The sequence below is a fragment of the Protopterus annectens genome, chromosome 17.part0 (assembly GCF_019279795.1).
Source record: "Protopterus annectens isolate FY-2018-M chromosome 17.part0, PAN1.0, whole genome shotgun sequence".
Taxonomy (NCBI): Eukaryota; Metazoa; Chordata; order Ceratodontiformes; family Protopteridae; genus Protopterus; species Protopterus annectens.
In genome coordinates, this window is record NC_056751.1 from 579,129,547 (window position 1) to 579,145,432 (window position 15,886).

General features: G+C 39.5%; 1 protein-coding gene across 1 annotated transcript in view; it reads left to right on the plus strand.

Moving 5' to 3' along the window:
* LOC122791463 (zinc finger protein 708-like) overlaps positions 1–15,886 on the plus strand; it is a 985,758-nt gene that overhangs the window by 952,856 nt on the left and 17,016 nt on the right. Inside the window, exon 7 of the mRNA XM_044059208.1 lies at positions 13,341–13,463. Within this exon, the coding sequence (XP_043915143.1) occupies positions 13,341–13,463 (123 nt within the window). The remainder of the gene's footprint in view (positions 1–13,340; positions 13,464–15,886) is intronic.

Here is a 15,886-nt window from a genome sequence, read left to right on the forward strand (position 1 = left end):
AGATTTTTTTGGGGGTTTTTTTTTGGCCCCCCACCCGTTTTGGGAACCCCCCATTTTGGGGTTTTTCCCCCCCTTGCCTCGTATTTTTTTAACCGGGGAGGGGGGTTTTTCCAAAAGGGAAAAGTTGGAAAAAATTTTTTTTTTTGGTATTTCCTTTCTTGTGGGAAACAGATACCTCATAGGGATTATCATACCTTGTGTATACCTTGTTTAGGGCCTGAGCACCACGTTGTTGGTTGCCGCCTTGTGCTAGGGTTTAACAAACGCACTATTAAGAGGAGGTTAGACTGTGCCAGGTTAGTGTTTGGGAAGCGTTTAATTATAAAATGCCGCCGGATGCTCGACGCCTCTTCCAAGAAGCGCAAGGATAAAACAGTGAAGCCTAGGGTTGAGGAACCGGCAGTCCCGGACGTCGGTTCTTTGGAAGGTTCACTGGAGCCGGAGGTTTTGCCAGGAGTTTCCATGGAGTCCCAGGCAGAAACTATACTCTTACAGGATGTGCCTTCTCAGGAGGAAGGCCAGGCTGAGGGGGCTTCTCAGGTGACTGTTCTTCCCTCTCTTCCCAAGGTAGTTAGGGCCTCTCCTTCTGTTGCCAAAACTTCTATGAGAGGTAGGCCTACTTCAGCTTCAGTGGGGGCTTCTCCTACCATTTCAGGTTCTGTACCTAAGAAACATATGCTTAAGATGGCAGAAGATTTGATTACCATGATTAGGGGTTCTATGCCCCCGCCTGATAAGAGGCCTAGGGTGGAGTCTGAGTTTGAGAGTTTTGAACAGGGTTCTGAGGCTTCAGAATCTTCTGTGGAAGATTTGCAGGAGTATCCTACCTATTCTGATTCTGATGTGGATGATTCCACTCCTACAGCTCCACCTGAGGATTTCTCATTTTCAGAGACTTTGCATTCCATGAGGGAGCACTTTAAATGGGAAGGCCAGATTACCTTGACTCCAGGAAAAGGCTTAGGGAGTTCTTGTTTTACCTCAGCATAGGCCTTTAGCTATTCCTCCTGTGTTGAATGTGGTGGAAGATGTTTTTGCAGAGGCTTCCTGAACCCTGATTCTTTGCCTCCTGCCCTGTTAAGCCTGATAGGTATTATAGGGTGCCCAAGCTCATAAATATTTGTTTAAGAGTCCTAGGGCGGACCCAGAAACTATTTCCCAGGGGCCTAAAGGTGTAAAAGCTTCCTGTGGTTAAAAATCCGTCCCACTGATAAAGAGGCGAGGGCTTTGGATAGGTGGGTAAGAAAGTGTATACTTCTCCCACTCTAGCCATGAGAGCTTTGAATTGTCAGTTTCAAATGTTAAAATATCAGAATTAGCTTCTTTCACAATTGAAATCTAAGGTGGATGCTTTATGGAAGGTATTGGAGTGTAAAGAGTTGCTGGATTTGGTTCATGTGTCCAACAAGTGGGTAAGCATTCTTTGCAATGTGGTTTTGATGCTGTACAGGCCTCCTCAGGGTGGCTGCTACCAGCTCTGTTCTTCTCGCAGGCATGCCTGGTTGAAGGATCAGAATTTAGCTGAACATGTTAAGACAAGGATTTTGGATGCCTTTACAGTCTGATGTGTTTGGTCTGCCTGTGGAAGCTGTTTTAAAGAAAATGGAGGACAAAGCTAAGTCTATGCAAACTGTTAAAGATTTTTGCAGGTGCAGCCACCAAGTTTAGTAGAAATTGGCCTGCTAAGGGGTGGACATATCCTGCTTATGATTCTCAGTCTAGGGGTAGGTCTAGACGTGGTAGGGGCAGAGCTCAAAGTTCTTTTAGGCCTAGAACAGGGAGCCTCCCCTGCTCAGACTTCTGGTGAGGGCAGGGGTCAGTCCTTTGTAAACAGACCCAATGACCTGTTCTTCAGCTGCCAGCAGATTCTCGCCTGGCAGCCCTTTGGGGAAGACTGTCTCTTTTCAAAGAAAATTGGGATTTAATTACTCAAGACAAATGGGTGTTGGATATCATTCGCCACGGTTACAGATTTTATTTCCATACAATGCCTCCTTTCAAAGGCATGCCAGATGTTCCTCCTCTACAAAGAAAAGAGGCTCACAAGCAAGTTTTACAGTTACTCCACATAGGGGCCATTCAGCCAGTCCCTGTGTCAGAGAGGGCCTAGGATTTTATTCCCTGTTCCTTGTACCAAAGAAGGGGAACACGTGGAGACCAATTTTGGATTTATCTCTCCTCAACACGTTTTTGGACATTCCCAAGTTCAAGATGTTGACGTTACAACAGCTTTTACCTCTGCTGGGCAAAGATCACTGGATGGTAACTTTAGATCTCAAGGAAGCTTACCTTCATGTGCCTATAAGGCTAAGTTGCAGAAAGTATCTGCGTTTCGAACTGGAAATTCTCATTATCAGTTTTCTGCATTGCCCTTTGGCTTATCTACTGCCCAGAGTATTCCACAAAGGTTCTGGCTCCAGTGATAGCTTACTTCAGGCTTCAAGGAATTCAAATCTATCCTTACTTGGACGACTGCCTGATTCTGGCTCAAGAAAAGGAAGACCTTCTACAGCATCTGGAATATGTTATAGCAGTGCTAAGATGCTCTAGGGTATTCTGTGAACGAAATAAAGTCCAGTCTAGTACCCTCTCAAGACATGTGCTTTCTGGTGTAAGACTGAATACAGCAGTCCAGATGGCCTTTTAACCCCGGACAAACAAAAGAGTCTGTCACTTTACTTCCATCAACTATCTCATCAGTCCGTGCTGACTGCAAGGACAGTCCTTCAAGCATTAGGGTTCATGGCATCTTGTATTCTGGTGCTTCCCAATGCCAAACTGCATATGAGGAAGCTACAATGGTATCTCAAAATGTATGGACACAGCACTGCCAGGATTTGGACACTGTCATTCAAATAATACCTTGCATTCAAAAGGAATTTTTGTGGTGGGCTCAGGAATGTCACCTAAACAAGGGACTCTTCTGTGACCCGCCAGAGGCAAGTCAGATTCTAACGACAGATGCCTCGGACATTGCTTGGGAGCTCATCTGAATGGAAAGTGGATACAAGACAAGTGGCCTGCCAGACTACAGCATCTACATATCAACATGAAGGAGATGTTAGCAGTCCAGTTTGCATTAATGGCTTTCAAGGAGTTACTTCTTCCAGGGCAGGTGTTGATTCTAACAGACAACACAACTGTCATGTGGTACATCAACAAGCAAGGGGAAACACATTCTTATCCTCTATGCAGGCAAGCAATGATTTTATGGGAGACTGCGCTAAGCTTGCAACTAACTCTTCAGGCAAGGTTTCTGCCAGGAGCACAGAACTCCTTAGCAGATGTGTTAAGCAGACAAATCATGGATCCCCACGAGTGGAAACTGGATCTTCATGTATTTCAGAAACTGACAGTGTCATGGGAACTCCAGACATAGATCTGTTCGCTTCCACTAAACCACCAGCTGCCAAAGTATTGCACAAAGGGGTTTCATCACACAGCTTGGAAAGTGGATGCTCTGTCTTTCAGTTGGAAAAACCTTCATGTGTATGCCTTTCCACCTCTACCGCTTCTTCCAAAGGTACTATTAAAGGTCAGACAAGACAGGCCAAGGATGATTTTGATAGCTCCAGATTGGCCTCGCAACACTGGTAGCCACTCCTCAGGAGTGTGGTGTAGAAGCCTCCATGGCCTTTTCCTCTGATTCCTCCTCTGTTATCTCAGAAGGACGGTCATCTGCTCCAATGTCAAGCTTCAATCTCTTCATCTCACAGCCTGGCATATTCTGTGTTGAAACACAGCAGGTCTCAACTTCCTCAACAAGTTTTAAATGTGATTATGGAAGCTAGAAGGCCTAGTACTAGGAGAGTGTACGAGAAGAAAATGGAAGAGATTTTTATGTTGGAGTACAGCCTAGAATTTGGAGATTCCAGAGCCTAATTTGAGTGTGGCTCTACAATAGCTTAGGCATATATTGGACAAAGGTTTGTCCTTCTCTTCCATAAAGATTCATGCTGCAGCAATTTCAGCTCACTATGATTGTGACCCACCTTTGTTTTCGCATCCTTTGTTCAAGCAGTTTCTTAGAGGGGCAAAGAATATAAGACCCCCACGTGAGCTCCTACTCCTGCTTGGGATCTCAATTTTGTGTTGGAAAAACTTACTCTACAACCTTTTGAGCCTGCAGCTACTGCTGAATTGAAATATTTGTCATGGAAGACTGCTTTTCTGTTGGCTATTACTTCTGCAAGAAGGGTGTCTGAATTGCAGGCCCTTATGGCAGTAGAGCCCTTTTGATTTTCCATAAGGACAGGGTATCATTACGTACTAATCCTTCCTTTATGCCTAAGGTGGTTTCTAGTGTGGCTTTAAACCAAACTATTCATTTGCCTACGTTTTTTGCAGATCCTCAAAATAAAGGGGAAAAGATTTTGCACACTTTAGATGTACACAGGCAATTACAATTATTTGAGCAGGACTAAGAATTTTAGGCAGTCTCAGCAGTTACTTGTTTCTTTCTTTTGTTTTGAGTTCACAGGGCAAGCCTGTGTCAAAACAAACTATTTCTAGGTGGATTGGCTTTTGCATTGCATTTTGTTATTCCCATCATGGCAAGGAGATTCCAGCTGGGATTAGGCCTCATTCCACTAGGGCTACTGCCACTTCTACAGCATTTCTAAGGGGGGTGGCAACTAAGGATATTCTGGAAGCAGCTACTTGGAGTTCAGTGCATACTTTCTCTAGGCATTATCACCTTCCTATATACTCTAAGTCTAGGGCTGGTTTTGCCACAGCTGTTTTACAAGGCATGTTGTCAGCTCCTGCTACTTTATAATTTGCCAGCCTCCCTTACCTCTGCTTTGGGATTCTACCTAATAGTCAGGACTGCAGCAATGGAAGACCTAAGAACATAGTACAGTTTTGTACCTACCATAAATGTAGATGTTCGAGGATTCCATTGCTGCAGTCCAATACCTCCTCCCTCCTTCCTCTGTGTTTAGGGGTGGTTGTGTAGGTGAGTTTACATGCTTATCTTTTATATATATATATAGATTGTTGTATATATTATACATGTTTTTGGTGCAGGTTGTTTTGGGACTTGTCTTTTTGGGTCTTCTGACATCTGGGGCAAGAAAAGACTGAGGATATGACGTGGGTCATGCGCATTAGTACCCTGACGTACTGACGGCAGTCTAATGCGCCCTGACCGACGCCAGCCTTATACTCTGGTATTCGGGCCGACTGGGACGCGGACTATACCCAATAGTCAGGACTGCAGCAATGGAATCCTCGAACATCTACATTTATGGTAGGTACAAAACTGTACTTTTATTTCCATATGGCACATTATATTCATAACATTTTTAAATTCATTGAACGAAGGAGGTGTATCTGAAATCCAATTTCTAGTTATTATTTTCCTAGCCACTGCTAGAATAGACCATAACAAGGGAAGCTTAACCTTTTTAACACATTGAGGTACAGGTGTGTTGAATAATATAAGAGATTTAGAAATAATGAAATTATCTGTAAAAAGAGCCTGCAAAAATTCATTAATTGACTTCCAGTATTCTTTCAGTTTTATACAGTCATAAAACATATGAGCCCAGTCAGCATTAATTTCTACATTACATCTCTTACATAAATTATCTTTATTATTTATTTTATTCATCATCAAAGGTGTATAAAAGATCTATGTAAAATGTCCATGTATAAAGTCTCCAGACAATGGAAGACGTAGTTCTATAAGCAGATTCCAATATATATTGTTTATCTTGTTGATTTGGTGGGTCCCCATTAATAGAAGTGAAATAATTCCAGTATGAATCTACACTGTAAAAAGTTTCTTGTCTGATAATTTTATGTATGTATGAAAGTTTACCTTTATCAGAAACTTTATGTTGTAAATTTAATATCAAGTAATCAATCAGTGTTGGAATAGATTCTTTAACTGTTATAGACATTAGATCTATTTTATTAATGAGATGTTGTCTAAAGGTCTGAACCTCTAACCAGCAAGTTTCTCTTAGATCAAATTCTTGTTTTAAGAAATCTAGATTTTAACTTTATTATCAGATATCAACTGATACCAGTACTTTAGATCATTATCTATAGCTAAATGAGTTCCTTCAGAAGTAGATGACAAAAGCATACCCTGAGTATACATTATAGGAAATACAATAAAATTCCATTCCCTATACTTAGGGTGCATGAATATAAAGTTACGATAACTAATAATAATATTTAATGGGTAACAAACCATATGTTTAGGTGTAATAGGTGAAGTACAAAATTCCTTTAGTAACCATAACACGGAGTTATTTACAATCATATTTTTATGTGTTAAGGAGATTTTCATGAAGTGCATACTAATTAGCTCCCAATAATCTTTCCATTTTTGACATATGACTGATCTATTAATAAAGTAATAACTTTTACAATAGAAGAGATAGTATATAAATTAAAGTCTGGAAAAGAAATACCCCTTGAGACCAGCTATTGGTATGTTTCTTTAATGCAATCCTAGGTCTATTAGGTGCCCATAGGAAATTTAACATTAGTGTATTCAGTTTCTTGATAATTATTTTGTAGGTGGAAGTATTATTGATTGTATTAAGTATAAAATCTTGGGGAATATTATCATTTTAATAATTGTAAGTCTCTCCTCCATAGTAAAAAACATATTATTCCAGGTATTAAAAAGATTTTGTATATTAAGAAAACAGGTATTATAATTATTATATGTAATAGATTTAATATCTTTAGATAGTATTATACCTAAATAAGTTATCTGACCTGAATTGGGTACATATTTAGTAAAATCACTAATGAGAATATTTTTTCGTATATATAGGTAGTATTTTAGTTTTTCTTCATTGAATATTAAACCAGAAATATTTTTAAAATTCATCATTTTATCAAATAGAGACTGCATAGAAGAATTAGATCCTGCTGATGTAATTAGAACATCATCTGCAAAAAGTTGAATTTTGGATGTTGTATTTTCATCTATTTCAAAACCCTCTATGTCAGTACTGTTTCTGATCAAATTAGCCCAAGGCTCCATTACTAAAGTGAATAATAGTGGAGAAAGTGGACATCCTTGTTTTGTACCTTTAAGAATGGGTATTTTTTGTGAAACATATGTTCCTACCTTAATATAAGCCAGCGTTCCTTTGTATAAATGCTCAATTAGATTTACAAATGCATCAGAGAAGTTTGTGCACTTCAGTAAGGTAAACAGATAGTCCCAACTTACTGAATCAAATGCTGAACTTATATCAAGACTAATAAGTGTAAGCAGTAATTCTGAGTACAGCTGTTTTACAGTAAGTGAATGGAAACCAGAGCTTGCATAAGAGGATAGGGCATTATTATATCTTCTAGAGATGCACAGTTCATTATTGGAAAGAAAAGGCTTAGCTAGAAAATTAAAATTGTTTGTACAGTTGCCCTTGTCAGCTTATTTAGGTTTAGAACAAAATAAAATTTAGTGATAGATGCATATGATGTGGGGAGATTTGTGTTGCTTTATGTCAAGATATTGTATGTTTTTTTTAATTTGTACTCCTAGTGGTTCATCTTTTATTTCATTACTGTGTTCAGGGGTTATTATACACTGTGTGTCTAAAGTAGCAGAGCAAAATTAGTTCCCTTTGCATATCAGATCAAGACAGTAGGTACTTTTCTGTGAGGAGAGGTTTATCATGATTGTTAAGGTCTTAACCTCACAGATACAAAGTACAGTGTTTGATTTTGACCTCTGGATGTTGATTGGCTTTTAATAGATTGCAGACTGATAGGCTAGTATTTACATATGAACTTTTGAAATAGGTTATTTCCTTTCTGTGAAGTAAAAACATGTTTGTGTAACATAATTCACCTGCTTGACTCCTAAATAAAAAAAACAAAGGCAGTATTTTGAATTTGAAGGAGGGGGGATTTTTTTTTTAATTTTGTTTAAAAGAAGATAGTAAATAAGGTCATTGTTGCTGCTTAAATTAATAGTGTAATGCATTTTATTTGTTACAATAAACGTTTTATGTGCATATGTATGTATATGCAGTCACAGTGGTCTCCTTAGAATGCAGCGATAGTGTCCCCTTAAATCAAGGTAAAAAGCCCTAAACAAAGGTTAGCTATTCTTCTATTTCATTATTAAACAAAGAATGATGATGAATAGGTACCTTGTAGCTCAGTGTGTGTGTGTGTGTGTGTGTGTGTGTGTGTGTGTGTGTGTGTGTGTGTGTTGGGGAGGATGCAGAATTGTATGCATCCATGCAGATGAGGACTGTGGATCGCAAGTCTTTTTTTATATGGGGAAACAACTTCATTGAAAGAATAATTTCAAGTCACTTTTGGCCAAAAAAAATAAATAAAATAAAAGTTAGTTAAGACATAACATTATCCAAAAAACAATTAATGGTATAATCAATTGTTTACTTTCACTGAAAAGGTAGAAAGGAAGGAGAAACCCAAGAGGAAAAGAAGTCCCTTACAAATCAAAGGTCTCTGCCCCAGATATTCTTAAATGCTATCATAAAATAGCCATGGCTTAAAACTTGATCGTAAGGGTGCAGTCAGGGCATCTGTCTACACAAGTGGGATCATCTGGGTCTGTGTTTGTCCTCTCATATCAGGCTCATAATCTCCTGAAATTCCTTCATCCTTGGCACTTTAGGTTTCTACCACCTAGTTCTCAATTTTTTCGTCACCAGTATGACTGACAATAAAAACAGCAATATAAAACAAAATTTATTTTCTTCTTTTGTGAAGCAAAATGGCAGCAGTTTTCACAGCAGTAAAAATAATGTGGGTTTTTTTGTGTGTTTCTATGGAAAATAAAACTTACCTGGATGACATCTGCTGCATACCCGAATGAAAAACAAAAGCACTGTTTCAATTTCAAGTGTTAAAAAACAGTGAGTAAAAACAAAAATGCTGTTTTATTGGAAAACATGTAACAGTGAAATATTTGTATGCCCATGTACATTTATAGACAGATTTATACTTAAGAGTTCACTCTTTATGAAGTTCTGAGTTCGCAAATTGTGGTACTAATGTTTAAAAACAGAAAAACAAACAAATCTCAACTTTTCCAAATGTTAGTTCTTAAAAAGGAATAAACATAAAACGAGTAGCTTGTAACCCGAAGAGAAAGACTCAGGAATTAGTCAGTCTGTGAACATGAAGACACACACACACACACACACACACACACACACACACACACACACACACACACACACACACACACACACACACACACACACTATGGTTAGAAGTTGTAATCTCTTCCCCAACTTTCGATGAACACTTGTTTCCCTGGCTTTTTATATATTTTACCTCTCTCTGAAGGGCCTAACTACTGTCATGTCTATTTTGCTGATGTAGCAGTTTCAAGCCCAAGGTACAAGAGTAACAACATTTCTTTTGTTTTTCGTATTATTTCCCATAAGAAGCAGTTGGGTGAGACTGGATTCTTAACTTACTGGTACTGCATATCCCCTGCTTGCTTTTTGTCCCTACACTCAAGGGCTTTATTTTTTCTGATTCTTTATTTTTGTTTTAATATCTATCCATTCAGCTATCTTAGCTCATTTAAAAGTAGTCACCTCATGATGCAAGGGGCAAGTGTTTGACTTCTTGTATAATGTAATGAGGTTGTGCCTAACCCCGTTGCCAGTATTCCTTGTAGCTACTCTTACTTTATGGATGTTAACCTTGACATTTATCTTGGAAAAAAATGTGTTTAGCAGCAGAAATAATGTTACTGTCCAAAGTGTTTCATTAGCCAACATGAGCCAAGACCAACACTACCTAGTTGGTCAAGCTGGTTGGGGGTTGACATAAAGGTTGAAGTGTTTAATTCATAGACACAAGCTTCAAGGTTTGTTTCTCATGCTTGAGGGAAATTTGCTAGATTTAATACAGCCCAAACAGGCAGCTTACCTATGAACCTTGCTTATCAAGTGCACTGACAGGTTCCTGTGGTGCCCTCCTAACCACTTTTTCTTCTTGCAGGCCTCCTTGGTTCTCTAGGGAGCAAAAGGCCCCCACATAGAATAAGCATCCCCCTCATAGATAGGCGCAGGAAGCAAATGTTCTAACATATCCTTCTTTGCCGGCCTCTGAGTTATCCATATACAAGTTATAAGGGTTGAAAGCTGCCATGTGAATGTAAGGCTAGACTTCTTAAGATAATCGCAGATCAATAGCTTAGTAAGTCCAAGTATTTGGCAGTATTGTCTCCACTTCCTCTGTGTGTGCTGGCAAAGTGTTCAAAGAGAAGGACTTGTCTGGCACATACTGACTAAACATAGGAGGCTGGTTCTGAGATCACACTGGCTTGTGGAGTCTCTGATGTGCAACAGCGGATTTTTGACGTTCTGAAGGACAAAACAGCTCACACTCTTAGGCAGTCTGTGTGAGCCTGTTGAGACAGACATACACTTGACTACAAAAGTGAGCATAATAGAGCCTGTTCATCCTTTATAGAAAGGGAAAGGGTTTGATTCTCACTTTTTTCTTATTCTTAGGAGTGTGGGAGACTTTTCATGTATTCTAGATATGAGCAACAAATTCAGCAAGCACATCAGACCATCAGCTTGCAAGCTGATTCTGAAGGATGTCAAGCCCCTGCTGTTTCAGGAAGCCTGGATGGTGCCACTGAACATTGATAGACACTGTTTTTCACATTAGTGTCTGGGTCCGTCTAAAAAGTCCATTTGGTTTGCTGCAGGTTTGCATAATTTTCAGAACAAAGGGCTGCCATTTGGTCTCTTCTACCTGTAGAGTTAGAGGATGTTAGTTGTAGTGGTGGAGGCCTTACAGGTGGACAACATTCATGTGTTCACTTATCTTGAGTTCCTGGTCAACTCATTGAGGGACTTCCTTTTAATTTCCCCTGGCTTGGGCACTCCTGTTGTTTCAGACCCTGAAAAACTCCATGAAGTGGTAGAATTCCTCAACTGATGTTTATTCCTGCTCTTGGAGAGAACCCACAAAATATATAAACTTGAGAGCCTTTGTTGAGAATGCAGAGAAAGGGTTCAAGCTTGTACTTGTCCTGTGCTTTTTGACCTAAGTAGCCCTATGTTCATGATGCCATGTGCATGCCTCAAAATGCAGAGGAAGGGTTCAGGCTCAGACTTTTATGTGCTTCAGGAGCCTTAGCATCCGCAGTCTTCATAGTACAGTGTGCACGCATAAAGATGCACATGTTACTTGATTTTCAGGTGTAATTGGCTACAGAGCTTTGCATGCCATCCTCTAATCCTTGTAACTGGTATGCAGAGTGACAAATAACTCCCATCAGTCTTCTTTGTGGCTTCCTTTCTTTGTAAAAACGAACCCTTCACAGGTGCTGATGGTGGACACTGCTTGAAGATTGGGAAGCTCACCATGGCTCTTTCTTGGAGTAAAAAAAAAAAGAAAAGTGGACCTTCAAGAAGTGTGTGTGTGTGTGGGGGGGGGGGGGCTTTAGTACTCCAGCAAGAACTTTGGATAGTCTTGCACTCATTGAAAGCTCTAGAAGGGGAGTTAAAGTGATAGTCCTTCCTTGTGTAGTCCAATTGGTGTGGTGTGTGAAAACAGCTATGGCACTCACTTATTTCTCCTGTACCTATTCATCGTGTAGTCCATTTGGTGTGGTGTGTGAAAAAACTGTGCCACTCACTTGTTTCTCCTGTACCTATTAAGAGAATAATGCTGGTGTGGCAGTGGGCCATAAACTGTGGCATCATCTCAACTGCTGTTGAGATTCCATGGGAAGTAAATGAAATTGCAGACTCCTTAAGTTCCAGCACAAGTCCTCAACTTGAGTTAAGGATTTGGAAGTCCTGTATGATTGGGATCTTAAAGTAGTGGGGCATTCATTAACCTGTTCCCCACAGAGTAGAATGTGGTTCTTCTCTGTTGTATTTGTTCAGTAAGTTGTAAGACATTCCGTGACATAAACATTATCTCTGCAGTGGCATGGAAGATTTTTGTTCCTTTCTTCATTCCTTTTATTCTATTCCTTATCAATTCAGAGAAGACCAGTACTTGTTCTTATTGCCCTGTGGTAGCCGAGAAGGGTTTGATCTCAGGTCCTCCTCAGTACAGGGCAGTATCCTAGTTCAAGCTAAAGGTGTTCACCTGTTATGAGAAGCAGAGTCCCACTCAGAACCTGCCTTCTCTTTTTGTTCCCTTGTTCCTGCCATGTGTTCCAGGGGAGATTTCAGAGGTGATAAAATCTGCCACAATGCCTTCCATTTGTTATCTGTATCCTGCTGAGTTGCAGACTTTCTTCATATTGGTGTGTAGGTGTCCTGTGTTACTGCAGTCACTTAGCTTGAAGGTGGTCCTGACCGGCATTAGGCTGTTGTTTGATTTGAATCTCAGTTACTTCATAGTGTTTTCATGTTTCAGGTATCTCTGCACATTATAACTTTGAGGTAAGGCAGCACTGTTGTCATTAGCAAATGATTAAGCTGTTTAGTAAAGGGTATTTATACAGGTTTTATTGTCTTTAAAGGACCCTTCTTCTTGAAGCTTAAATATTCTGATTGATAAGCTTACTTTATTTGAATGAGCAGGTTCAGTAGCTCTGCAGTGACGTATGTCTTTTAAAATGGGTACATATTTCCCAACCACTCTCTACAGGTGTTTGAATGCCCTGTCCACCCAGTGTCTGAGGTTGAATCTGCTTAGGGAAAGCTATGCATTATTATAATTTTACTTCATTGCACTTTTTTCTTTCTTTTCATGAATATTGAATTTACTCAGTGAATGGGGTGAAACTCAGTGATCTAGTTGATGAGCTTACTTTCCTAGCCCTATGTGTGGTAGCATTGCACATGCTAGCATGAGGTGATACATGCCACCAAAAGTGGAAATGAGAGAAACCTTAGAAATGTGATGAACTTAAGATAGCAGCAGAGAGAGTCATAACACTGACCCTCTGCAGAAGGCCTCCTCTTGGATAAATGAGTACATGCTGAAACTTTTGTAGTACGTGATGCAGAGAGTCCTCAGTAAGAAATGAAATCCATTTGCTTCTGTGATTAGAGGCATTATAATTGTACTGTACCAGATGTCACTGACTTGGTCTGTTGGAAATGCAGCCCCTAACAAAATCCGTAAGATGGGCATTTGGTTATCTGATAGTAAGTAGTTGGGAGAGAGCTGAGCAAGGATGTTCAGCATTACCATTTGTCTGCTCTGATTAAAGCAGAGGCCCAGCTTGTCTCCAGTAATCAGAAGGCAACACTTTGCATGTTCTGTTTTATAACGTTAGTCGAGTAGATCATAGTGAGTTTGAAGTTCAATATACCTCTGTCACCTGTGATCAATTCTTTTTAATTGCTTGTGATTATAAATGAATATAAACTTCATGTTTTTGTTTCGTTATTCAGGCAATTTTGTCCCAAAAGAAGAAGTGATTTCATTTATTCTGTGGGATGATGAAGCCCCACCTGATGATGTGAACGCAGAAGAGATACCACTGAAGTATGGTTATCCTGGCAGCACTGGTGGTGGTAAGTCTGTGCCAAGATCAGGAATCAATTCCATGGTTCATTTTAAAGGAATAATGAGGATCTGGAAAAGAAATAAACAGTAGTTACTAAAGGAAACATTTTGACATTATGGCAGACAAAACTGTTGTGACCTAAGAATGCAGCTTTTTTATAATTAATATTTTTAGCTGAAAAAAATATTAGTATTAATGCATAACATTACACTTGATTGGCTTGTCATATTTTCTTGGGAAGAGGCCACCTTATCCAACTTTTTGCTAATTTGATGTATGTTAATATCTGTAAAAGAAGTCTATGTAGGTTCTTTCTTTTTTGGCAGTTACTCTGAGTATGAATGCGTTGGCAGTAGGGATGCTTGTTTCCAGATGGTGCACTGCCTTTCAGAACATGGAGCATTTATTCTTTCCTTCCAGCATACCCATAACCAAGTATTTTTTCAGTGTTACATTTGGTTGTATTTAGTTACAGCCTGGAAGTGCTACACAGATGTACATTTGCACTTTATTTGTTCCTTTACTAACTACAAGTCCACTTACTGGTTTCTGTTTTACTTTAAGGACATAGTTTTCTATTGGGATAGTGACAATTTGTTCCCAGGTAAAATCAGTAACTATTTTAGGGCTCCCAAGTTTGTACACATGTAGGAACTGAATGTTTCATGCTACCTGCTGCTCTAGTTGAATGCTACTAAACAAGTTAAATATAATCCAAATGTGAAAAGGACAATAGTGGGAAAGAAACTTGTAGAGTATCTGGACTCCCACTGTGCCAGTATCTTAACTCTGTCCCTGCCTGCTGTTTCCTCTCCCACACCATCTTTAGTTTGAATGACATTGTGCTGTATACTGTCCCTTTGTGTTGTTGTGATGCTTATCATGGATTTCTTTCACATTTGTGATTGAAGCAATTTAGATTCTGGGAATAGAGAGACCAGAAGATCATAAGTCAAGAAGTCAAAGACCGGAGGAGTGATCCACCAGACTTGCCCCCCCTTCTGGGCTCATGTTAGCACTTGTTTCTGTATCCATGCAGGTCAGGAGGTTTGACGTTTGACATTGTTTGCTCCTGTGGTCCTCTATAGCCTCAGCTTACAATCTTCTGGTCTCATTATTCTTGGATTCAAAATTATTTCACTCATAAGTACAATGGTAAATGTATCACTCTGTACCTCCATACTTAATTCTTTTTAATCCTTTTCTTCCAGAGCATGTATACCTGATTTTTTCACAGTGAGTGTACTATTCTGCTTCATTCCTGCATTGGCCATGTGTGTTTAAATGATTGTCAGTCATTTTGCCCATGTAGCTGATTTCATGTTGCCATTTTTTTTTACCCATTCCCAGTACATTTTTGCTATATATTGGTGCTGCCTTTCAGCAGTGCTAGTGTCGCTGTTGCAGTTGTGAAGGACCTGTTTAATTATCCAGCTTCATCATTTTAAACTTATCCTACATATTCTGAATGGCATAAAATAACTGCATGTAATGACGTTTGTTTTCATTTCCTTGTGTTCATTGGGTTGAAATGCTGGGACCTGTTCCAGTGTGTTCTGAAGTGTAGGAACTGAATGACTGAAAAACTGGACTTCCATATGTCAAGTCAGAGATGGCCGTTTCTCAGAATATTAGAGTTATGGCAGTCTTGGAGTTGGAATTTGTAAGGTGAGGGTGTAGGGCCAAGCCCCCCTAAAAAAAAAAAGTTTAAAGGAGAGGAATGATGTTCCATATTTGCTCTTCTCATGCGTTCGTGTTCTGTTTTTGTTTCTGAGTGTCAGCACTGTGCTTTACGAGTGCCAACATTTCAATAAGGAGATGTTTTTTATTTACTGGATGCTGTTATAAAAGTGGATTTGTGGGATTGTATTTCTAAGCATGGATTCTGGTCCAGATTTGAAGGTGTACTGTCTTCAGCTATTACAGTATAAGATGACCTTACCTGTGTTATGAGGGCTTTGTCTCCTCCTCTGATCTTCACAGTCGAATAAGTCTGTGTTGAGGAAGTTCCATATGAAATTAGATGTGCTAAAGAATATCCTTGGATACTCTTGAGTAAAAGATGTGCACTACATGGACACTATTGCAGGCAGTTTGTGCTAATTCATAATTTACAGTTAAAGATAACTCTGCTATCCCTTCTCTGGATGCCACTGTCCTACATGTTGAAAGAGCTTCAAGCAAAGGAATTACAGCGCTGCCTGAGTGTGTCCTTGCTTCCTTGCTGTCCTTCATTAATTTTACAAGGTTGGGGAAAAAAGCTGCTCTGTGGCCAGTTAATACTCAGCTGTAGATAGTTTGCCTCGTAAGTCACCGATCGTATATTCTTTCTCTCCTAATACTCTTAGTCAGCTGTCTTTTCTGTGTTTGCGTTTAAACCATACAATCCTTTTAAGTTACAGTCCAGCTGTGTTAGTAGAAGATATGCTT